The sequence below is a fragment of the Xiphophorus couchianus genome, chromosome 10 (genome assembly GCF_001444195.1).
Source record: "Xiphophorus couchianus chromosome 10, X_couchianus-1.0, whole genome shotgun sequence".
Taxonomy (NCBI): domain Eukaryota; kingdom Metazoa; phylum Chordata; class Actinopteri; order Cyprinodontiformes; family Poeciliidae; genus Xiphophorus; species Xiphophorus couchianus.
In genome coordinates this window covers 9,892,464-9,918,759 of record NC_040237.1, presented here as the reverse complement: position 1 = coordinate 9,918,759, position 26,296 = coordinate 9,892,464, and the positions used below count along the sequence as shown (strand labels likewise).

The window sequence follows — 26,296 nt, the reverse complement described above, 5'->3', positions numbered from 1 at the left end:
AGCTCATCTCGGAGTTTACGATCCTGTTTATAAGCCCTGTTTACATGGAGCCGCTCTTCATTAAAACCACAACATTTCTGCTGCGATCCACATGTCCAGAAAGCTTTACAAGTCTCCAGGGATCGGAGTGTCTCACATCGGAACATTTGAAAGCAAGTCTCAGAGTGAAACGTTTCAGGAACAGAATACTTCACACCCCCACAGAGGTGTGAAGTATTCTGCCGGTGTGAATGCACACATGTGCTGAACACACAGCTGCAGGGTTTCGTCTATGCATGCACAGCAGATAACAAGGCAGAGCTTTGGATAAGAACGCAGTGCATTGTACGAGCAAGCACTTACTCTCCCCCCGAATGGCTGCCACAGGAGATTTATGAAATCCTCAAGCATGCGTGAAAGAATCAAAGCAGCACTACAAGTATGTTCTTGAGAGAATATCATAATAACATGAAATGAAGGTCAGAAAAGTCAATTTTACATAATATCCCCCAATTACAGTGATTTTCTACATTATGCTCATTGTCCTCTATAGGGGAATGAGGATATATGATTCCAGTAGATAATACCTTGCAGCATTAGGTCAATTAAGAGGTTAAATTTGATTAGGGGTTCTAATTAGTCCTATTTTATACAAACCAAATGGAAAAATAAGTTTTAATGCAGTACAAAACTTAAACCTCCAGAGCAAAATATATCAAAGAATAACCCCCAGGAACAAACGCTCTAACTGTCTGGATCATGAATTGGTGGTCTCAGCCCAAATGTTACAGCCACAGAAACAATGCTGAAACTCAATCAGATGGGTGCCATTTTTAAAAAATTCAAAATAAAGAATAAACTGCTAATTATTTGGGCATGTGTAAAAATCTGTCATTTTGCACAGGTAAAAAAATGGAAGTAGAAAATAGCTAAATGGCAATGCAAGCATATGAAAAGTGGGTATTAAATTGGCAGATGGCTTTATTAAGCTGGAGTTCCCTGAATAATAAATGAAAAAAAAAATTAATTTAAACTGCTTCTTGCAACAAAAACACATACATTTATGTAAACCCAATTAGGCATGCAACAAAAACACCTAAATTGAGAAACCAAGGTTTTTAACAAGACGACTGCATTCAAATAAAAACACACCGTAGATTTTTTTTGTGTGTGTGTTTTATAGGGTCACATCCAGCAACGTTTCTCTGTTCTAACTGACATGCTGTCAGGACCAAGATTATTGACTAATGTTGGACACAATTGTGCATTTACTTTATGTCTTAAGTTTCATGTAAAAAAAAAAAAAAATCCACTAGATTAACCGATTTCAACTTGGAAAGTCAGATGTTTCTTGCTAATCCTGTGGTGAGTTGCAGGAATAAATCTTTTTTTTTTTTTTTTGCGCTTTTGTCAGTTACACATGGCTCTGATATACCTTGCATCTTGGAAACTGTGTGCAAACACAGCTGAGATACTGGTCATTAAATTCAAAGCCAAGGTCAAAGTTTATGGAACAGACAGAACCTTTCCTGCATATTGTGTCATTAAATTCAAAGCACAGTGCAAAGTTTACGGAACAGACAGAACCTTTCCCAAATATTTTATCTCAATTAACTGGAACCACATTGAAATGTTTTGAGCAAAGCTACCAATGAGTCATATTAAAACAGAGCAAACATTAATCTAGCATTTCAACAACATTATTTTGGTAAAAATAGTAAAGCGTCAGCAAGTGCAAGGCTCAAGACAAATTCAGCTTGTTTAGAAACAAATGTTGAATGAACTTGTCTTAATTGATTTGAAAAACTGTTTGCCCCTTTCCTATGCTTTGAATGTTTGGCAGTCACACTTTAGTGATTTAGAAAGACAAACCAATTTAAATATTAGTAAAAAAAGACACCACAAGTATTCAGAGAAAAAAATCAAACCTACATTGCACCTGTGTAAAAAAATAAATAACTCATCCAAAACAAACCAGCAATCTACTTCTGACTGGCTGAAGAAGAACAAAATGAAGACTTTGGAGTGGCCCTGAAAAAGTCCTGACCATAGTCTTATTGAGATGCTGCAGCATGACCCTAAAAAGGTCGTTCATGCTCAAAAATCCCCAAATATTTTTTTTACAGCTGCAAAAAATTCATTGCAAATTATTACAAATGCTTGATTGCAGTTGTCAATGCTACGAGTGGCCCAACATTAGGTTTAGGGGACAATTACTTTTTCACACATTGTAGGTTTGGATTTTTTTTCTTCCTTAATAAAAACATATTCACTTAAAACCTGCATTCTGTGCTTACTTGTGTTATCGTTGACTAATATTTAAATAGGTTTGATGTTCTGAAACACTTAAATGTGACAAATATGCAAAAAAGAAAAAAAAAGGAAATTAGCAAAGGGCCCAACACATACAGTAATTGTTAATCAGCCAGACACAAAAATCTGTCAGGCCAAGAAAGAAATTTTTTTTTTTGTCTTTGTTACCAGTGGTGGTTGACCTGATCTTAACACTGAATTACATTTGATTCTCAAACTTGCAATCACAAAAATGCCTTATATTTAATGCTGCATGTAACTTTATTGTTATTAAACATACAGTATCTTAATACCAATTACAGATGTTCTAAAATCCATCCATCCATCTATCATTTATACCTGCATATTTGTGCAGGGCTGCAGGGGGAAAGATTTCTCTCTCCAGTGGTCAATGGGCTGCATCCTGGACTGGTTGCCAGACCACCAAAGGGCAATACAGAAACACCATGCACATGCAGTCATGCCAAAGTGCAGTTAAAATCAGACTAAATGCTCTGACTGTGGGAGAAAGCCCGCGTGCCCAGAGAGAACCCACACATGTGGAGGAAAAAAATGCCAAGATCTCAGGCAGGGATTCAAACACAGAACCTATGCTGCAAGGCAACAGTGCTAACCACTGGCTGTGCAGCCCACACACATCAGAACAGTGTAGACATGTTGCAGAACTGTTTATATTTCCTGTTATTTTCATTCGTATACATTTCATTGATGATTTCTGCTAAATGTCAAAGATTTCTCCATTTCAGGGGTGAAGGGCAGTGAAGTCATCTCATTCTTTGTACCATTGTTAAAGGAGACATGTTTATAGACTTGCCACATCATTACTGACTCAGCAGGGCATATTAAAATTTGGCGAGACTGTTAATAGATAAATTCAGCAAATATGTTTTTAATTTACTTTTTACAGTAAAGGACATAGGCTAAGTATTCATCTGGAATAAATTTATTTGGTTTCTTAGCCAGTAAAATCTCCTATGTGTTTGTGTTAAAAGAAAGAAAAATGAACATCATGCAGGAAAACAAGACCCAAAGTATTTTAGACAATCAATAAATGTTACGTGTGGGCGTGTGGGGGTGTGTTCGACTGTGATCAGCTAGCTGAATAAACATCCCACAATTTATCCCAGTCACTATTTTTAAACTCGGTAAATAAAATTTAAATTTCCTTTATTTGACTTTTCATCAACTTTCATTTACTTTTTCTGTAGAACCTTGGCATTATAATGTCAATTCCTGACTGAGCTCCAGGGAACATAGAGGGCAAACAAACTCAAAGCATACTGAGGGATATTTAATAGTCACAGTAAAAACCCATAACAACCTTGACATTAAGGAGACCATACTCCAAACACTGGTTGCACTTGTTCAAAGCTCATCTGTTCATGTGCAAATACAAGCTTCAGTTGTTGCCAGACATAAAAAAAAAAACTATATAGAGTAGTACAACTACAAATTATTTGTAAACAGTAATGTTTACCTCGTTTAAAAATATGTTTTTGTCAAAACTGGATCCACCTACATTCCAGCCCACAGAATAATTCATAACAGAGAGCGAGAGAGATGGTGCTGCTGGGGTTTTAGAAAGGACATTAGGAAATCCTTTGAAAAGACCAACAAAAACAATGGAATTACATTAGCAAGTTGGCAGAGCCAGGGACGTTTCTATTCTATGAGCAACAGAGCAGTAGTGCTAAAAATGTAAGTAAAGCAATGATTAAAATTAGAAGATGAGTCACATTGTTGCAATGAGAGACATGCTGAATTATCACAAACACACTGAAGTTCCCTGTGCTTAATTTTCTTGCTCTAATTCTCACCACTAGGTGTGAAATAATCTGTACTTGGAAATAGTTCACAAGAAATCCTAATTATCTTAGTACTACAGTGAAATTAAACACTTTCACCGCCACTGCAAAAATAAAGTGACGTAAGCAGTTTTTAAAAATGCCATAATTAAGGGTTATATCTCTTACACATTATGTTGAAGACCAATCCAAGTAGGTAGGTGAATTGCAAAGACAAAACTTTCAAGACTTAAAAAAAATCAATCAATCAATCAATCAATCAAATTTTATTTGTATAGCACATTTCAGCAGCAAGACATTTCAAAGTGCTTTACATCATTACAAACACAGAATCACAATGCAATATAGAATCAATAATCAAAACAAAGCATTAAGTCAAGTTCCATCCATAAATTTGTAATTGATTACATTTCAAATACAATTCTAAACAGATGGGTTTTTAGTTGAGATTTAAAAGAAGTCAGTGTTTCAGCTGTTTTACAGTTTTCTGGAAGTTTGTTCCAAATTTGTGGTGCATAGATGCTGAAAGCTGCTTCTCCTCGTTTGGTTCTGGTTCTGGGGATGCAGAGCAGACCAGAACCAGAAGACCTGAGAGGTCTGGAAGGTTGATACAATAACAGCAGATCTTTAATGTATTGTGGTGCTGAGCTGTTCAGTGATTTATAAACTAACAACAGTATTTTAAAGTCTATTCTTTGAGCTACAGGGAGCCAGTGGAGGGACTTTAGAACTGGTGTTATGTGCTCTATCTTCCTGGTTTTAGTGAGAACGCGAGCAGCAGCATTCTGGATCAGCTGCAGCAGTTTGATTGATTTGTTAGACAGACCTGTGAAGACGCTGTTGCAATAATCAATGCGACTGAAGATGAACGCATGGATGAGTTTCTCTAGATCTGGCTGAGACATTAGTCCTTTAATCCTGGAAATGTTCTTCAGGTGATAGAAGGCCGACTTTGTAATTGTCTTTATGTGGCTCTGGAGGTTCAGGTCAGAGTCCATCACTACTCCCAGGTTTCGGGCCTGATCGCTGGTTTTCAGTTGTAATAACTGAAGCTGTGCATTGACTCTAGATCGTTCCTCTTTAGGTCCAAAAATAATAACTTCAGTTTTGTTTCTGTTCAACTGGAGAAAGTTTTGGCACATCCACACATTTATCTGTTCTAAGCATCTGTTCAGTGATTGGATGGGCTCTGAGTCACCTGGTGACATCGTAAATGTGAAAATATGGAGTTTGACAACAGTGCATGAAGTCAGAGAAACACAGAAACAATGCATGCCTAAAATAAAGAAATTCATAGCAGGAGTTTAAATATTGCTGAGGATGATGCATGAATGGGGAACAGCTGGGCCAATTAACTGATGAAATACAGCTGTGAGAGCAACAAGAGACTGGCAGAATAGCCATTCATCTGTCATAATGTCCATCCATCCATCCATCCATCCACTTGGCCAATTTTGTGAATGTTTGCACTCATTTTTTAAATATTGGACAAATAAATCAATGGAGAACTCCTTAGATCTGATCCCGTACGAATGTCCAACATATTGGAATTAAAATGTGTAGAAAGACACAATTTAACCTTAGTATAGACTTTATTTTCCGTCTATACTGACGAAAGCATAAATAAAATGTTCTTAAGAATTTGTCTAACCATTAAAAAACTTTTTTTTAAACCCACAGGGGAAGTACTTTTCAAGACGTGAGCTACGGTTTCAGCATGTAACGGTTTCAGCATGCTTCCACGTGGGGGAGACATGCACCTTCCACCTAACACTCTTTAAATTAGAGCAAAATAAAACTGAATAAATGTCTGAATATGTCCTTATTAGAAAAGTGTTGCTCAAATCTGGAACACTTTCTCTGAAATGGTCAGGAATTCAAGCAGAGCGAGAAAAAACGACAGCCTTAAGAGAGAGTGGGAGTGGAGAGAAGAGGAGAGGAGAGGAGAGACTTCACACTGAAGCTTCCAGCTGTTTATCATCTCCTTTGCAACCATGGATTCATCACCACAAGATTTGCTCTGAGGGCCTGAAGAGGACGCAGGCTAGAGAAGGGAGATAGACAGAGGGAGAAAAGCAGGAACCCCTGGGTGAAGTAAGGAGAAAGCAGCTGTGAGAAGGAGGAGAACAAACAGCAAGGAAAGGTAGGGGACAGCAGGAGCGAGGCGTCCGTTTTTCCACGCAACGCAGGAAGACAAACGGAAAAAGAAGGAGAGGGGCGATAAAAGTAAGGGACGGAGGGAGAAGAGCTGTCCTGACATGGGGCTTTGTGCTGTTCTTCTCATCTGTCTATCCCAGGCTGAGCTCGGGAGAGTCTGGGCCCAAGAGTGGAAAGGTAAGCCAAATAACTTAATATTTTAACTGACTTCCTGTGAAAACAGACAGTTCGCTGCTGCAGAGGACAGCTTTAAAAATCTCTGGAAGCAGAAATAATAAAAAAAAACAAATACCTGATTTCAAACTGCCACAACTTCGGAAATCAGGGCTATTTTAAAACATCCTTTGTGACTTTTTGTTGATTTGCATATATTTTGCATATAGAATTTGCCAAGTGTTAACAGGTCCCATATATTTCCTTCAAATTGCCAAGATAAGCTGTTTGTAAGGCTATGCTTAACGTCAAGATTTTGCTCCAGAAACAGAAAAAAAGTGTTGTGTTGTGTGAAATATTCTCTGAGGTTAACCAGTAATTTTAGGAATTGAGGCTCACTGCAAAGGAAGGGAACTTTGAAGGAGCAGCAGCCGAGCTGATCATTATTATATCTGCAGAGTTTATTACTGTTTTGTTTTGCTGAATTTCATAATAAAATTCTCACCTGTTCTGTGCATTATGCTTTATACTCCTCTCTCATCCTGTCAGCGAGTGTCAGTAAGTGTGTACATGTGCATGCATGTATTTCTGTTCTCCTTAGAGGTACATTATTTTTAGCCAGCCCCCGTTCCTCTGCTGCTGTTCCTACGCTGACAATCAGCGGTGCTCCAGTTTTTCTGGCCTCTCCTGTGGTCCCAGTTTCTCTGATCAAGGGCCCAGCTCTGCAGAGGACGACCCAATACACAGAGACCACAGAGACAACCCCTCCATATATACAGAACCTCGGAAAAGTTCATAACTCTTAAAGTAGCTCACTGGGATTTGATGTGGTGGGACAACACAAAGAAGTGTGCAACTCTGATAAAGAAAGATGATACATAGTTTTCAACATATTTTACAAATAAAAATTTCAAAGTGTATCACACATTGTTTGTTGATACTTTGTAGAACAACCTTTTGCTGGAGTTCCAGGTGGAAGTCATTTGAGGTATGTCTCTGCCAGGTATGCATATTTTGAGACTAAAATTTGTGCCCATTCTTTTTTACTTAACCGAAGTCAAATTGGATGATGTGCATCTTTGAAGAGCAGCTTTCAAGTATAATCAGAAGTTTCAAACTAGATATAGACCTGGACTTTTGAATTTTAACATTTGAACACACTTTGATTGTTATTTCTGGCTGCATGCTTAGAGTTGCTATTCTGCCTGAAGTCTCAAGTATTTTGCCACCTCCAGCATAATTTTGCCCAGCTGATGAAAAGGATTCTTTTCATCAGCTCTGATCAGTTCTCTGAAGCTGCTAAAGAAACACATCCCATCAGCACAATATAATCACTCACCATGTTTCACTATGGGGATTGTGTGTTCAAGTTGATTCAGAGAGCTGTTGTTCACATCAGGTGTGGATGATGACTCTCAAATTTAGTAACTAGTATATAAAGATTAAATTGCACTTCCTATGGTTTTACATCAACACTGACTTTCTTCAGGAACTCCAGATTTGAGGATTGCACAACTATTGGGGAGTGCATGACTAATAACCAGTTAACAGATTTTCCCACCACAGTTGGGGATTTCTCCAGGTCCTTCAGAGTTACTATGTGCCTCTTGGCTGCTTTTCAGATAAATGTTCTTCTGGCCTTGGCAGATTTGCAGCGGTGCCATGTTGCTCCTGATTTTCGGATAATGGATTGAACAGTGCTCTGTGAGACGCTGAATCCTGCTTTAGACATCTCCGTAACTTTAATCCTAACCTGTCCGCTGTGTTCCTTGGTCTTCTTGATGCCATTAGTTCACTTATGTTCTCTAGCAAACATTTGAGGCCTACATATAATGTTGTTTTTAAGTTATTGAGATTAATTTATTAATTAATTCATATACTAGTTGCTCTTGATTTTTTTTTTAGATGGGTATCAGAGCAATTGGCATTGAATACGTGAGCCTCACTTTTGAGATTTTGTATTTGTTACATTAAGAAAATCATGCATATTTTGTTTCTGGTTCACAGTAATTCACTACTTTGTCACATGGAATCTTGAGAAAAATAAACTTAAGTTTGGTGTGACGTGAAAACTTTAAGCCAGTATAAGAAATTTTAAAGACACAGTGAGACAAACTGAAATCTATTGTGCCTTCTAAACTAATGTTATTGCCAGCCAAACCTGTGTGGTTTTTACAAATGTTTGTCTCTTAGTTTGACAAATATATATATATATATATATATACAGTACAGACCAAAAGTTTGGACACACCTTTTAATTCAATGAGTTTCCTTTATTTTCATGACTATTGATATTGTAGATTCACACCGATTCACATCAAAACTATGAATAACACATGTGGAAATAAAATATGCACTAAACAAAAAAGTGTAAAACAACTGAAAATACCCCTTATACTCTAGTTTCTTCAAAGTAGCAACCTTTTGCTGTGATTACTGCTTTGCACACACTCTAAATTTTCTTGATGAGCTTCAAGAGGTCGTCACCTGAAATGGTTTTCACTTCATAGGTGAGCCCTGTCAGGTCAATAAGTGGGATTTCTTGCCTTATAAATAGTCATGAAAATAAAGAAAACCCATTGAATTAGAAAGGTGTGTCCAAACTTTTGGTCTGTACTGTATATATACATATATATATACGTATATATATTATGGTCTGCTACCGACATTGATAATAATAGGTAATCAGCTGAAATCCCACTAGTCAGTAATTGATTTCTGACCCTTCACAGATGACTACAGTTTAAGCTAGATGTCTTTTACAAATCATTTAATTCTCCAGCTGGGGAACAGAAAAGCGATAGCAGAACTGGACTGAACCATTAAGACAGGCTGCACATCTGCAATCGATCAGCAGTAAAAAATGCAACAGTGAAAGGTTCACAAGAGGGCAATTCTCTATGCACCAGTTCAGGCAGATTGTCTCGTTTTACTGATACAGGTAGGCCTTCTGATCATTTTGATTCAGCTGAAACCATCTGATTCTGCTGTCATGCTTGGTTTTTCAAGAATGTTCCATCATGCCCACTAGTAAATTCCCTGTCTACACATGCAAGTCATGTGTGTTCGAACTGATATCCTGCTTGTGAGTTAAAATTTGAACTTTATTTGAAAAAGCTGAGAATGGCAAGAAGATGGAAAATGTAGTGCTGCACTGCTTTCAGCTAACTGCTAACATGTGCACCGCAGTATGCAGTAGTAGTCTCATAGCAATAATAGTTTATTACAGTAAGCACATGCTTTTAGCGTGTTGCTATTTGCACATCAGCAATAATCATTATGAACCTCCTGGGCTGCCAGGAGTGCCATCTGATCTGCAGACGTTTGGCCTCACACCAAAGTGTGAAACAAATCAGAGAAAAGAAACAAAGCAACAGGCTAAAGTTTTCCATCACTGGAGGTCTTTCTTTCCAAATTAGCCTAAATGTATCGCTCTCTATGGATAATCTGTTGGGACTTTTGGGTTAGAAAGACACTAAATATAAAAACACAAGTCTTGACCTAAATTAAAGAGCAGTATTCAAGTAAATTGCTCCTTTCTACTGTTACACAAATGTGCAGCTGGCCACCTTGATTTATCTGCCAGTAATAGCATACTAGTTTTCCACCTTGTGTTTATGCAATAAAAACCTCAGTGGTTTGGCAGGTAGGATTGTTATTGCTTGCAGTGCCTTCCACCTTTATGGGCACTCCTGGTAAGGATGTGTAAAAAAAAAAAAGCAAATTTACAAAAATCCAACTGTGAGTGTATTCATTCATTGTTAGGACTATTACAGTGTCACCTGTTATTTCATGGGAGGTATTAAACAACATTGATCAATGAGTTGTCGGGTAAAGGTGATCCTCTCCTTTGAGGTCAGATGTTCAGCCATTGCCTGCATAGTTCATGTGGTTTTTTTCACAAGTGACAACATTTGAGATGAATGGATTGGTTGGGGCCTTGTTTGCCGTTAACATATTAACCACTAATGTGCAGCAACTGCTAAAGCAGTCAGTATGTATCTTTTATAAGGAATATGTTTTTTTACAGATTTGTTAAAACTGCCATCATGATGTGACAGTATGTTATGAGACAGATAGTCTGAAAAGATCGATCTCCTCCTTCAGCTATTATCACTGTCTGAATAAATGCACCGCTTCCAACCAAAAACAACCAATCAGAGCCAGGAGGAGGGTTTTAGCGCTGTCACTTAACGTTAAACGTCACATACTCGCTGCTCGATGTGCTAATCGGGGAGAAACACCTTACCATTACAGGAAAATCATATATCCACCATCATCGGTGGCCATGCTGGCTAGCATGAGTATTCACAACAGGATCTGCTGACGGGACAAAGCTGTAGCAGAGAGTGAGGAGGAAAACGGGAAGAGGATGAGCGGCGCCACAAAAGACTCGCCTCCGGGCTCTGATTGGTTATTTCTAGCTAGAATTGGGAGCACTGGGAGTAGCCACAGGAGCTTGATTGTTTTTCACAGAATATTTGTCTGACGGTATAGTGACAGTTTGAACAAAATTTTTTTTTTTTTTTATTAAAGTTACATACTGCAGCTTTAAGTCTCGTTGCACTTTATACATGCGCAATGAAGGCTTTTTGAAGTTGGAAATGTCGTGGCTAATCCTCAGCTTCAATATGCTAAGAAAGGCAACTTTTAACCAGATGTCTGCCGTAGTCAAAATGGCTTGTTTCTTTGTTTAACTCATTACCAGCTTGTTAGAGTTCTGGGTGCTAACATACATATTTTTGGTCTGCATGGGAGGAAGCCATGGCACCCAAGGAAAACATGTAAGTTTTGACAGACAAACCACTTAACTGCAGAAAAACATTTTATAAACATTAAATATTTCATCTTTCAACTATGATACTGTGCAATCATCATCCTCATCGTCATCACACTTTTCCACATAAGATTCCAAAAACATAAGCCTGACACGAGTGGAATTTCATGCTGAAAAAATGACAAAGCTTTTCTGAAAGATTCTCTTGATTGATCCTACTGAAACATAATTCTGAAATTTCACAGGAAAAAAAGGACTTCAGTTCTGCTTTAGGGATTAAAACAGTTGCCAAATCTGAAAGTAAACAGCAGTTATCAAAATACCATTTATGTGATGATTTAACACCTGTTGTTTAAATTTATAGTTGTTTTAAACGGCACATTCTGATCTATTACTGCTGTGCACCCATTTGCACATTGGAATCCCATCCTTAGCATTAAAAAAAATGATAATCATCTCCAAATCAGAATAGAAAACAGTTCAGGGTACTACAGTTCATCATTTAAATCAGATGGCTTCTAAACTCTGAGTGTGATTGATTTACACATTTGTGGACGTCATTTTTCCATCTTTTCATTTTGGTTCCTTATCATTCCAGCTGCTCGTGTTTGTGATAGTGTGTTGTGGATACTGCTGCTTCTGAGCACACGGTGCCAAATGGATTCCTCCTACACTATAAGCTCCAATCTGATTTCAACACTTATTATCATTTTGAAATCTAAACCAATACACATAATCACCCTTTTAGACACTAATAAAACAGGAGTACTGTGTCCTGCAATGTCAAACTTGTAGGTAACTGGTATATGATTCCTAAGAGTAAAAGTTACTGAAAGGAGATTACTGCCACAGGAATCCAGATTGTGTTTATATTTTCAGATTGACCAATATCTCCACTTTAAAATGTGAACAGTGTGCAATGGCCTTTTGTCTCTAGAGCAAAAATGCAGGCCCTTTTGTTTTCGTTTGATAGTTCTGCAGATAATTCCCATTTCCCTTCCAAGTGCATTCCTTTATTCCCTGTTTTCTCACTTAAATGTGTTGTGAATTTACTGATAAAAGATTACTTTCAGAAGGAATATGTTTGGATAAAGGATCTTGTCCAGTTGACCAGACTGAAAGGCCATCAGCTTTTGTGTTAGTTTAGGAACATAAAAATCCAGTTTTTGTTTAATCTTCACCAGCTGGGGTCTGATTTTCACATATTGCTTTCAAGTTAAACTCACTAGCCAGTCTATTAGGTACATCTTGCACACACCAGATTGGGCACATTTACCTTCAAAATTGCCTTAATTCTTTGGATTCAATAAGGTGTCAGAAATATTTCTTCAGAGATTTTGCTCCACACTCACATGATAGCATCACAGTTTTGTAAGCTACACATCTATGATGTGTACCTCCTGTTTTATCACACTCTAAATGTGCTCCATTGGACTTAGATCAGATGTCTGTTGAGGTCATTGGAGTACAGTGAACTCATCCTCATTTTCAAGAAATCAATTTGAGATTATTTCTGATAGTTTCGCAGCATTGTGTTTTATCTCGCACCTATCATAAGATACTGTAGGTAAACTGTAGTTAAAAAGGGATGGACATGTTTAGCAACCAAATTGGCACCAAGGGTCAATGTTTGCCAAGAAAATATTTCCTAGGCTTTTAATTAATGACCACTGGCCTGAATTGTTTATACAAGAATGGATACATGCTTTCATTTTTAACCAGATGCTGACCCTACCATCCAAATGAAATAACTCGTTTTTCTATTTTTCTATTTACTTAATGTCCATTTTAGTGATTCTGTATGAACTCTACCCTCAGTTTTCTGTTTTTAGTTGTCAGGAGTAGCACTTATTATGGTCTTTTACAGCTGTAGCTCATCTGCTTCGAGGTTCGACGTGTTGTACATCCAGATATTCTGCAAACCCTGGTGTTAACAGCAGGTTATGTGAGCTGCTGTTATCTTCCTATCATCTAAAACTAGCCTCCCATTTTGTCATCTGACCACTGACATCAACAAGGCATTTTTGTCCACTTACTAGAATTTTTTTCTTTAGACATCCAGTGCCACTGCCCTGCAGCATTTGGATGCATCCCTGCTCCAACACATCTGGATCGGTTTGCAAAACTTGCTGACATCTTTAATTATGTAATTTAGCTTTATGATTTAGGTGTGTTGGAGCAGGGATGCATCCAAAAGTTATAGGACAGTGGCATTGAAAGACAGAAGTTGCAGACCTGCGCTATAAACCCACAAGATGGCTGTGTGTCAAAGTCTTAGATGATTATTAGATTTTGAAATACTTCAGTTTTTTCTGGCACCAACAAACATGCCATGCTGAAAGTCACTTAAAACACCTTTCTTCCAATTCTAATGCTCAGTTTGAACTTCAGCAAGTCATTTTGACCCCTTCTAGATTCCTAAATGCACTGAGTTGAGATCGTGGGATTGGCTCATTTGCCACTTAATAAAGTGGACAGTGATTGTCGGGCATGTAAAGTTGATTAGATGTTTATTAAATGAACAATCTGAAAAAGAAACATTAAACAGAGATTTTGAAAAAAGCCAGAGCATAAGGTCTGGAGTGAATAACCAGAATCTGTACATTTATAGCTGCTGTATATGGCTGAACATGCCGTGTCCCACTTTGATGCGAGTCCCAACACCCACTAGATTTGTAAGTCGGTTGCTGCATTGCAGACACATCTGAGGAGGCCGATAAAATGGACACCGCTGCCACGCAGGTGACTCAAAATAGCTAATGCACATTTGTAATGACACCATATAAGCCTGCAGGATTAGAGCTTTGATTCCCAGTTAGGTCAGCACTCCTGGCACACAGAGATATGTTGGAAATAAAAAAGGGGAAAATCCGGCATTGTGCTGCTGTAAAAGCATATATCTTAACCACATTGCCAATTATGAGTGCTCTGAATTTAGAGAGAAAAAAATCATGCATTTAGTAGCAGCAACAACAGAGAGTGCATATTTACAGTGCAGATATAGTATTTGCAACTTACCAGCAGGATTGTTCCATCTGTCATTTGAATTATTAGGCTTCTGGGACTTGATTCCGCTGCACCAGGATGTTTTTATATTTTCAACAGTTTGCACATTCTCCATGCAGCATCCATATGCACATGTGTCTGCCAGACCTCAAGCTACAAAAGTCTTATCAAGTCAAGTCAAAGCAGGGCTCGTTCTTGGTCTTTCCATAGATGTGTTTTTGATAGAAGTTTCCCCAAGCAATAAGATGGATTTGGGTATATTTCAAAACAAAAATGAAGTTCAGTCTCCACAAAGTTTAGAAAACCACTTAAAGAGACCCATTAAATGAAAGCATTACTATGTGAGGGGCATTAGAATACAGTCAAAAAGAGTCCTTTGAGAGAAAGTGGCATCTATCCTGTAAGAAGTAATTTATTGTGCCTGATCTGCCACTTTTAGTGTCCGATCTTCTTAAAAGTCCACTTCATCTTTTTTCTGTGTTGTTTGACATCTTCAAAGTTCTTCAGTGACGGTGAAGTGTGTCAATCTGACCCAATTAGGAAACTTCATGCTCTGAAGCTGGGAAAAAAAAGCTTCCACTGTATCGTGATCATACAAGACTTCTCATTAAAGTCTTCTCCCCTGAGTCTATGACAGCCTCTCTACATTTCATTTTCTTGTCCCATTTTGTCTCTTGGAGAGCCCTCATTATACTAATTTACTGGTTTATTTTATTTTATTTTTGAGTGTCCCCTTGTTCCTTTTAAATGTGGAAATTAAATGGCAGGAACACGGTGGAACAAAGAGTCATGCTGTAATATTATTTTCAGATAATAGTTTTTTGTCCTAACACTCCTTCCAAATAGGACATGCTTGTTCAATCTGTTTTTCATACTTTTGAATTTTTAACTTTAATCTGAATCTGATCTGAATCAAGTGCGACACATATATTTGTTATACATAGGACAGACACTATTTTCGTGAATGAAAAATACCTTCATTAAATACCTTCTTCAGGCACAAAATACCCCCCTCACCTGGAATTGGGAGAATGCGACACCTTTCTGGATCAGGAAGAAGCGGGGTTTTGTCTTCAGGCCAGGAACTGTGTGAAAAGGCAACAAAATACCATCTTCACAACACCTGCAAGAAGAAGAGTAGAAGAAGAGAGGTTGGATAGTGTGAGCCTAGTGGCAAGTGAGGGCACAATCCTAGGCATGCTGATTCTGAGCTTCATAATTCCATGTGTTTGGACAAAGTGTCTGAATATGATGTAAAAAGGTAGTTCAGTCATTTGACTCAGGTGTATTGGAGCAAGGATGTATCTAAAGGTTGCAGGACAGTAGCTCTTGACGACTGGAGTTGGAGACCCTTTCTAGGTTGTTGGAAAGGAGGTGTCAACTGATTGTTGAACCTCAGATCCAGGAGAAGCAGTAAGGCTTTAGTCCTGTTTGTTAAACCAGGCATTTGCCGATGTTCATAAGACGTAGATCATGACTGAAAGGACAATATTCTGGACACCAATGGCCAAAATAAGCTTCCTCCGTTGGATGGCTGGGTTAAGCTGTAGTGATATGGAGAGAATCTCCGTTATTCAAGGAGGAGCTCGTAATAGAGTCATTAATACTTTATATCAAAAGGAGTCAAATAAGATTCTTCCAGTATCTGATCAGCATGCCACCTGGGTGCTTCCTTCTGGGGGATTTCTGAGTATGTTGAACTAGTGAACACCCCAGGGCTGCTCTGGGGTGTCCACTGTACTATGCCTGCACACCAGGCATAGTACACACTATGCCTGGTCTGCAGGCACTATATTTCCCTTTAGAGCTGGAAATGATCTGAATGTATACTGGTTTTTAATTTTTTTTCCTGCCCTCTGTCAGTACAAAATATCTGCAAATTACTTGAAGTTGATAACTGCTCTCTCAAAAGAAAGGATTCTCCAGCATATCTGGCTACAATGTTAGCGTCAGTTTATTTTTTATTTTTTCTCTCCTTGTTGGAATCAATCAAAGCAAAGAGTGTTTGACTGTAGCTGCAGTTTGACTGTATATTTTGCATCACCCTTCATTTACCATATGTGTAGCATTAGACTTAAGTGATGGTTTAGGGCTACACCTTATGTTGAGGAAAATCTCACTAAAGATAAACCTACAGAGTTTAAGTAAAGCAAGACACATCTTCTAAATTACGCTTTGCTGTAGTGCAGTTAAACCCTCTTATCTTCTGATTATGCAGCCACCAAGCTACTGCTCTACAACATTTCTCCAAACTTCTTCTCCTCCCTGAATAAAACATCACATAAATCTTTTCTTTTTATTTCTCAATTTATGCCATGAAATTCAATAAAAACTTACAAGAGTTACAAGCATGAGCATAATTGAGTGCCTTGAACTATTGTTCAACAGTTTGTTGTATGTTCCAACCGGTAAAACCGCAAGAGTAAGGTTAATGTGGGAAAAAGTTTCCTTTTGGAGCAAACCTTGTACATTTGCTTACATTAATATTCTTCAAGAGACACAACAAAGCTGTGGCTTTTTACAAACATACAATCTTTTTAAGACTAGAAAGACCAAAGTCCAGAGTATCACCAAATAATATTGTAAGCACATTTTAAGTGGTATATACACAGGCACCAACGGCTCTATTAGTGTAACTAACTTTGAGAGGCATCTCAGCTCCACCACTACTAAACCAAATGGCTGGATTACTTTCACAGCATGTCATCTACTTTTACAGAGGCCTGGTAATTATCAAATAATTAGCTTCAGGTGTGTTGGAAAAGCCATGTTTCTAAAGGTTTCAGGATAGATGCTCTCAGGGATCAGAGTTGGGTACCCTAACCAAAGGAGATTGAACTTTAGACTCATTCTTGTCATAACCACCTCTCTCAAAATTCATTCAGCTAATTTATCAATAAACAAGCAGCACAAAAAAGTGAGTAAACTAAATGTAATCCCTAAGCCTTTCAGTGAACACTGGAGAGATATTCACCCAGTTGGACAAGTGGTTGAATCTACTAGTCTTGAACGATGAGTCATGGATCTGCTGGAAATAAATCTAAGCTTCCAGCTGCAATCTGTTGAGCAGATGTCGTGAAAACACAAACTATTGTTGGTGGTCAGCAAAAATTTAAATCCATACACTGACAAAATACTTTTTAGAATGTGTTTGGTGCATGAAAGCCTTGTTTCGACAAAACTAAACACAATAAATATCTGAGGCTTGAACGAGGTCAATACTACGTTGTTAGGTAAGATGTATTAGTTAAAAATGAATCATGACCCATTATGCTTGACAGATGGAAAAATATGTCACTGTGTTTTTTGTTTTTTTTTTCTTTTGCTCCATTTGTGCAGTTTGTTGCTGGAAGATCTCTAAACGTCGATTTTATTTTTCCTGGGAAAGTTGGCCCATAAGTGATCCATATCATGGTAACTAATAAAGTGCAGATGTGAGCGCAGGATGTGAAAGCCAAACTTGTTTAACGTGAATCACTCTGTGTTGATACAGTTCAGTCACTGTAATTCACGTCTTCTTCTAGATGCATATAGAGGGACTGCTCTGAGGACGGATGGAGACACAGCCAGTTTTCTACGAACCAGGGGAGACCGGCAGAACCAACAAAAACACAGAGAAGCCCGCAATGCACAGGCTGAAGGAGGAGGAGGAGTTGATATCAGTCCCCTTCCAGACAACATGACCCATATAGTGGTGAGATGCTCCTGGCCCTGCATTTTGAACATCCATTTTCTCATAAATTATCTAGGAATTGGGTGCATAATCTCTTTAGGTTTTTCATTATGGGGACATTCCTCAGAAGGCTGAGAAAAACACTGCGGAAAATTACTAAAAATACTGACCAGTGATCCACCAATCAGTTGGCCAGAGAAGTGAGAAGTTTTCTCAGGTCAGATAGGTCATTTGATCAGCAGGTCAAAAGCTGAAAAGTCAACAAATGCATCAAATAACTTACATTATTTTCTGTCTTTAAATACGGTACATCAATAAACATCATATAAGTCAGATAAAGATCAGGTTACTTCGGAAAGAAATTGGTCCATTTTCTGTTTAAGCTTAATCCTGTATAGAGTAAAATAAATCATTGTGCATCACAAAAACAAAAGAAAAACAAGATAATCTGCAAACAACATCTATTAATTTATTTAAAGAACACAACAGTAAAAGTGTGGTGTATTCACACAATTTTCTGTTATGATAGTGCATTAAATTCTACGACTATTGCAACAAATAAGACAGGGTGAATTTAGAATCCTACATTAGCTCTGCTGCCAACTTATGGTTAAATATATAACTTTATGGAAACTTTACAAAAAAGATTCACATTTCAACAGCTTAAATTGAAAATGTAATCACAGGTGTCACCTTATGTGATGTCTAATTGAAGTATAACTGAATGGTAAATGGGGATTATACATATCAATCTTTGAAAATGTGATAGTGTGATGAAAAGTGAGGTGGCCCTCACTTTTCATCACTGATATTTATATGGTTTTTAAATATCAAAATCATTGATATTTAAAAAAAACATTCTGCTATTAACAATAAAAGGTGGACAATATTGACAACTAAAAATTCAAGAAGGAAAGATTTTCTCTTAATTTGAAAAAATAACTAACATTCTTTTGTAATTGACAAATTAAATGAAAAATGAATGGATAGATCTTAATTTTAATGGAGATACCAAAGATAAAAACGAGATGGTGTTAGGGATATCACACATTTCTTCAGTTATCAGCAGATAAGTACCCTCTTTACTTGGAAAGCTAAGACTTCAGTTAAGCTAATCTTGAAGCAGTTAATAAATGCCTGCTTCATTCAATCTGTCCAAACCTGATTTGGTTTAATTTGTGTCTGATGTGCTAAACTCATCTTTCACCCCAGTCGGCCTGAGTAAAATTCAATCCAAATGAAATACACTGTTCGTTCCTCCCTTTCTTTTCATTTCAAATTGAAAACAGACAAACTCCTCAACCTGCCAACTCGCACTGTTTATTTTAAGCCTGGTCGTCCACGAGAATCTGTAGCCGTGCAAATGCGTGGTCGTAAATGGCTCACTTGGACAAGTTCACAAGAGCTCCTGCTGTTCTGTTGCTGTTTGTGATTCTAGAGACATATTGGACCTTAATTACCTAGAACCACCATCAGGCGTGGGCCTCCATAAAAAAAATTTTCTGATGTGATATTATGTTGTTAAAAATACAATGGTTTTTAAGTATCTATTGACAAGCATAAATCAAAAAAAGTAAATATTTATTAAAGAACAAACAAATATATCTCCTACTGCTAACGTATTATTTAAGATATGCCAATTTAATCTAAAATAATACGTAAATGGGGCGTGCTGTGGTGGCGCAGGGGGTTAGCACGCCCCACGTTTGGAGGCCTTAGTCCCGACGACCTTTGCCGCATGTCTTCCCCCCTCTCCTCACCCTCCTTCCTGTCTGCCTACTATCTGCACCGCAAAAACTCTTCGGAGAAAAATAAAAAAATAATACGTAAATTATTATTCTGAATACACAAACTTAGAAATTAAAAATCCAATACACATTTAATAACAGTAATTGGTTATTGCTCTTCTGTTTTGTAGTGTACTACAAGTATGACAAGCTTAAAATAGCTACCTAATTAATTGGGCTATCTAGTCAAGTTACCAGATGGCCTCCAGCTACTTAACAGAGATGCCACTCATAGTTTCAGAAAGCATTACCTTAATAACAGTGAGCAGTGGTACCCATTTAGTTTTCACAACATAATGTATATTTCCAAGCAAACAAATTGCCTTCTTTCATCCAGCTGACTAGCAGTGTTTAGCAAAAGATGAGTGATGGTCAGTTATATTACTGCATTTTCCACTCAAAACTTCCAAGGACTTTCTCTGGAATTTCTTTAGAAGTGGTACAAACCCTAGAAACCGTCTGATGGGAAATTCTAGTGCTACTTCAAAAATGGAACTTTTTAAAACCAGGGTCCTGCTAACTGGCCCATACCACCACGAGTCCAAACCAGGGTTATTTAAGAAATCCGTCAGCTGTGTATATTATTCATTTCCCCACCTAGAAAACACAAACACCACCCAGAAAAAAGAAAAAAATAAACAGGCCGGTGTCAGGCAGTGAAGATGAAAGCTAAAAGTGGGTCGCTTGCTGTATGTGGAGCAGCCGGAGAGGTTGGGAGAGCTCTGCATTTAACTGCTCCACTTTCTGAGCCAAGACTAAACCCCAGAACCATTGCTCTCTGTCACCTTGAAGTGCACCATACATTAATAATGCCATCAGTGTGGAGACATGAGGTATGTTGACGTAGCTATTTGTGTAAAGTGTACACAGCTCCCCCATGTGGAAACGTATGGGGGAGATTATGAATCAGAAGGCTAAGAGAGGTTTTTCAGAAATGTCTTGTAGCTCAAAATAGGTTTAATGTTCAAAATGTTTGTTATAAGTTTTCAACATTAAGTATCATATTCCATAAATATGAACAGAACCCCAGAGAAATGAGGACATACTTTTAAGCTAACAATAGGATCACTTGGCCAGATGATAAACTTTGACTTGCTTTAGCTTGTCCTCTTACTTTATAGGCTTAAAAATAGAATTACCTGTTTTTCTGTCATGAATGTCTTGAAATTGAACAGTGATAATGAAAACATTGTATTATTTTTGAAAGGTCTACTACTGTGCATAGAACAAATGTAGCCTTTAAGATAAAGTGGTAATAAGTATGTCTGTAAAAAAAAAAAGGCACAAGAAGTCACATTTGCAATTTACAACAAGAAATTTAAATTTTTCCCAACATACAATGTTAGTGGAAAAAAACTAATATTGCACATTGTCCTGAATAGACCATCCCATGGTGGTAAAACACAGAGGTGACAGCCTCACTCAGTGGGGTGCTTTTCTTAAGCCGGGACACGAAAGCTGGTCATCATTGCTGGGAAGATAATGAAGCTAAATAAATGGTAAGACTGGAAGAAAACCAGTAAGACTTTGCAAAAGATTTTAAACTTGGGTTCACCTTTCAGTAGAACAACAACACTAAACATCCTGCCAGAGCTACAAAGGCATATGTATGTGTTGGAATATCTCAGTCAAAGTCCAGACCTAAATTCCCTAAAACATGTAGACTGACGTTCTCCATCAAATCTAATTGAGCTTAAACCATTTTGTAAAGAATAACAGGCACCAATGTCAGTTAGATGTCCAAAGCTAGTAGGGACAGCCGGTTCTACAAAGTGTGGACACTGGGGGGACTCGAGACAAATTTCCACCTTACATTTTAGATCTTTATTAGTAGAAATTCTATAAAACAAGAGATCATCTTGTTGTGCACTAACGATTATTGGTCTATCACAGAAAACCCATCTAAGAAAAAGAACTTTGCTTTGCAAGAATTGCAAAATTCAGAAGATAAACAACAATAAGTCATAATTAGTTTACAACAAAATTCCTACAGAAGTTAATTTCCTAAAATAATTCAACCTAAACCTGCTTTAAGTAACTTCAAAGAAAGCAACCTTTTCCCTTAACTTCAAATGTTTGTTTTCTTTCAGGAGGACTCTCAAAAATACTACATTTGGGAGAGTTTTGGTCCAACAGACAGAAAAACTGAACTGTTGTGGGTTGACCTGAACAATCTGCATAAAAGTCAAGTCAGAATCCACGGCATCCTGTCCAACACACACCGACAGGCTGCGGTGAGATGACCAGATCCTCATGTAAATAATTTATTCCCGTGAGTTCAACCGGAACTGAGATTTTTTTTTTTTTCATTTTCACAGAGAGTGGCACTCTCCTTTGATTTCCCTTTCTATGGACACAACATCAGACAAATTATTGTAGCAACGGGGGGTAAGTATGATGTTGCTGTAATGCCAAATATCAACAAATGCATGGTCATAACTGTGATAAATGTTTGTTTGGTAATTCATCCAACAACACTTAGTAGCAACACATTTCGGTGCTTAATGTGAGACTTGCTTCTTTCTATCTGTTCTCGTCATAAGGGTTCATCTTCATGGGCGAGATAACTCATCGGATGCTGACTGCAACACAATACGTAGCGCCCCTTATGGCCAACTTTGACCCCAGCTTCTCTAAAAACTCCACAGTGAGGTATATGGACAACGGTAGGTAGGAGTTTTTCAAGGAGACATATGATGCTCAAGAGCTTTTTCAGATCCTCTAATGGCTGGACTTGTTATTTGGATTTGCTCAGGTACTCTGTTTGTGGTGCAGTGGGACAAGGTGCGACTAAAGGACAGAGAAAATGAAGGACCCTTTACTTTTCAGGCAGCCCTCCACAGTAATGGGAGTATTATTTTCAACTACAGAGAGGTAACTTCAGGACTTCAACTCGTTAGATTTCATTTTCTTACTTAATGCTTATGCCAAGATATATTGAAGCTAAAACAAGCCATGGCCGTTTCTTTGAAGGTTCCTGTACCAGTGGAGAAGATTAATTCCACAGAGCATCCAGTTAAAGTCGGACTGTCTGATGCTTTCATGGCAATCCTCCCTGCTTCACAGCTCTCAGGTACTTTCCTAATCATGAGCATTCATAAGCTTACTGTTTTCACAAAAGCATATAGTGCAACTCTGCTTATCTTTTAAAGTTATTTTCTGGTACCAGGGTTTTTCAGGCAGACATCAAAACTGATTAAGAGGGTCACCAAACCAATAAAAGCAGCTACCTTAAACAAGCTCCAACATTAGCACCAGGGCTGCACAATATAAGAAAACCAAGAAATTGTAATAATATTGTTAAATGTAGCTATTCACAAATGCTTTCCATCCAGTCTGACTGAGCTTGAGGTATTTTTGCAAATAAGAACAAGCAGAAACATCAGTCTTGAGATGTGCAAAGGTGACACCCTAGAAGACATGAAGCTTTGATTGGAGAAAAATATGGATCAAGAAAGGATAACTATTTGACATGAGAATTGTTAACATTCATCTTGCAGATGCAAAGCAGCGTACCATCTATGAGTATCATCGTGTTGAGATTGACACCACAAAGATAGTCAGTGGGTCTGCCTTTGAATTCACCCCTCTGCCGAGTAAGAACTGTCTTAAATCTGACTCTGTGTAATGTCGCAGCATCATTATTCTATGTTCTAACTGTGGACTCCTGTGTCTGATTCCCCTAGCTTGTCTACAGCACACATCCTGTGAACTCTGCCTAACATCCAACTTGACAACTGACTGTGGATGGTGCAACACACTCCAACGGTGAGTGAAAGCACAATTTATTGATATTTGTTGCCACAGAGATCCAATTTGTTCTAATTTGGTTGTTTCTGAATTTCAGATGTTCTGATGGCATTGACCGGCATAGACAAGAGTGGCTGGATTACAACTGCCCTGAGGAGGTGAGATTCCCAGAGTCATTACATCCCAGAGGTGAGTAGGGCGTCTATCGGTTTATTTCACTCCTGTGTGTGTTAATACAGTCTAAAGGTAAATGTGAAGACTACAACCCTATGCTGCCTGAGGCAACTATGAGCTCGTTCAATAACTTGTCCCCCGAACCAACAACTGCCTTAGCAGACCTCGAAGAGCAGCCAGTCACTAGAGGTGAGTATTTGCAAACGTTTTGCAAATTTTAAGTATACGGCATGAGGTGCAAAGTGTGGAGAAAGCTAAACCACTGCTCAAGACTGTTTTGATTTGCACCTCATCTTAGTCTGGTCAGTCCAAACTGACCACATGACGGCATTAGAAATCCGACAGAATGTGAAGGGTCTCCTAAAATACATCTGTAAGACTGCAAAAGAAAATACTTGTACTTAATGATGAGGAAGACAGTGGAAAGGGAGGAAGGGAAAAAAACACATTTAAACCCTATGAATATATTTAAAACCAATGAGAAGCATAACTGTTCTAAAAAAATCTTCATACTTCAGATCATTGTGGTGATGAGCTCATAGTGATTGGTTAAAAATACATACTGAATTTTGTATGACTGATTCCTTAACCGCACTCGCTAAGCTCTCAAAACACAAGGGCAGGTTAAAATTACTGCTTAGACTGGCCCACTTTACAGTGGAGAGGACTTTGTCCAGAAACCTTCCTACATTTAAACGGGAAGTTTCTATAACATCAATGGCTGAGGGAGTCAGGAACTAAGTACTGGGTAGCTGAGTACTGGAATACAAGTCAGTAAATCAGATCGTCATAAAAATTGACCCAGCTTAGTACTTAAGGTTAAAAAAAAAAGTGAAACTCATATATAGCTTAATTACAAACAGAAATAAATTTCAATTATTTGCACCCATATGTACATATCAGTAATGTTTCTCTCAATCTAATTTATTCCACAGACATATTTTTAGAAAAAACTTTTTTTTTTCCTCATATTCTCAGATATAGAGCCCAGTTCTCCTAACCATAGAGGGATAACAGAGAATACAGCCATCATAGCAGGGGTGGTGGCCGCATTAGTTTTGCTGGTAACGCTGACATTACTGGCAGTTTACTACATCAACACACACCCCACAGTTGCTCCACCATTCTACCTCATGCAGGTGAGAGAAAAAAAAATCCAACAGATTATTAAGAACAAAATTATTGTTTACTGACCATTAAGGCAATGGTCAGCAACCATTAAAATTGTCTTTTTTTTTCTTTCTTTTTTTTTAGCGACGCACAAATAACTACTGGCCCTCCATGAAGTTTCGTAACCAGAGCTGTCACTCCACCTACGCCGAAGTCGAACTTGGCGTTCATGAGAAGGAAGGTTTCATCGAAGCAGAGCACTGCTGCTAAATGTCTGGAACTTTTAAAGGGAGCGTGCCATCTGGAGCATAGAAGTGGTACAAAATAAGGAATAAAAAACAACAGACTTTCAGGCAGATTACTGACACGAGATGTCCTTACTCCAGTCGTTGTGGCTGGACAGTGTTTACTGTACCTGCTCTTGTAGCTCTTCCCAGCTTTCTTTATCTGTTTTTGCTGTCTTGCCATCACACAGCCATGTGATCCAATGGTTGGGAGGTTTAACAAGATGAAGATGATCTTCTAGACCTATTGATGGAAATGACCGTCAGGGAATGAATCGAACAAGCCTTTATACTGCAAACCAATGTACAGCTCATCTTAATCTATGTTTTTCATCATCCATTTTATGGAGTGTTTTTGTTTGATGAAACTTCTACGCAAGATTTGACTGGTTCATATTGATGCTATGTGGACTTCTCTACGACAGATATCTAGCTATTCAAGTGATAGTGAATTTATTGAACATCTGAGATTTTTCTTGACAACTATTGTATGAATGGATTTTAGAGTAACCAATGTATGAGAGTTTTCTCTAAAACTTTCTGTTTAAGTGTCTTCTAATAAACGCTGCGGGACAATGTGGATCCTGATTGCAGGTTTAATGAAAACAAGGACAACACATTTATTATTCAGACTTGCTGGAGCAATACCAACAGGTGAGTATTGAAGGTAAATGTGTTTCAAGATAGACAAGCCTGTAGGATAAATGTGAGCCTTTATGAAAATCTAAGCTTGGATAGCTAAAGGTTTAGTAATGCACATATAAAATCACGTAGGCTAGTGTGAAATTCACACAACCTTCCCTTGGATATAATTTGACAGACATACTGTAAATTACAAATCGGTAAAATTACATCTACATAATTGTTTGAATAACAGGGAATAACAATATAACGTGATATAAAACACAAAAAAGCTGATTTTACATATTACCCCCCTTTAATAGATTTTTAAATGCTTGGCTGTATTTTACTCAAAAACAAGACTGATTTGGCTCCATCTTGTTCCGCCACAAGATGGAGCCAAATAAGCACAATCTAAAAAAAACAGAAACAATAATTGTAATATATTTAACTAAAGAACAAATATATTCTTCATGATTACCGAGCAGTTTTTCATAGTCCTGCTTTTTTACTACAGCTCCTAAAAATTGGAAGCCATATTAAAAAAAAACTACACATTTTTTAATTTGTTTCCTTATACAAAAATGCAGCCTATCCTGTATAACTTGGATATCACAATAAGATATGAAACTACTTTAATGCTGCTTTCAGATGCGTTTAGAAAAGGCAAAAACGCATCTGATCTGAAAGCACACATTATTTGATTT

General features: G+C 37.8%; 1 protein-coding gene across 2 annotated transcripts; it reads left to right on the top strand.

Annotated features, from left to right (window-relative positions):
* The first annotated feature begins 5,903 nt into the window (after positions 1-5,903).
* On the top strand, positions 5,904-25,550 carry LOC114152168 (plexin domain-containing protein 1-like). 2 transcript variants are annotated; one of them, XM_028029957.1, is made up of 13 exons: positions 5,904-6,431; positions 17,715-17,884; positions 21,744-21,884; positions 21,969-22,038; positions 22,194-22,316; positions 22,406-22,524; positions 22,624-22,723; positions 23,151-23,246; positions 23,337-23,418; positions 23,498-23,558; positions 23,640-23,763; positions 24,553-24,713; positions 24,829-25,550. In XM_028029957.1, the coding sequence occupies exons 1-13, from the start codon at positions 6,356-6,358 to the stop codon at positions 24,952-24,954; spliced, it is 1,449 nt and encodes a 482-aa protein (XP_027885758.1). In that variant the 5' UTR covers positions 5,904-6,355; the 3' UTR covers positions 24,955-25,550. The 2 variants fall into 2 exon arrangements, with proteins under 2 accessions (XP_027885758.1, XP_027885757.1); XM_028029956.1 differs by having other exon boundaries at positions 5,906-6,431; positions 21,741-21,884.
* The last annotated feature ends 746 nt before the right edge of the window (positions 25,551-26,296 follow it).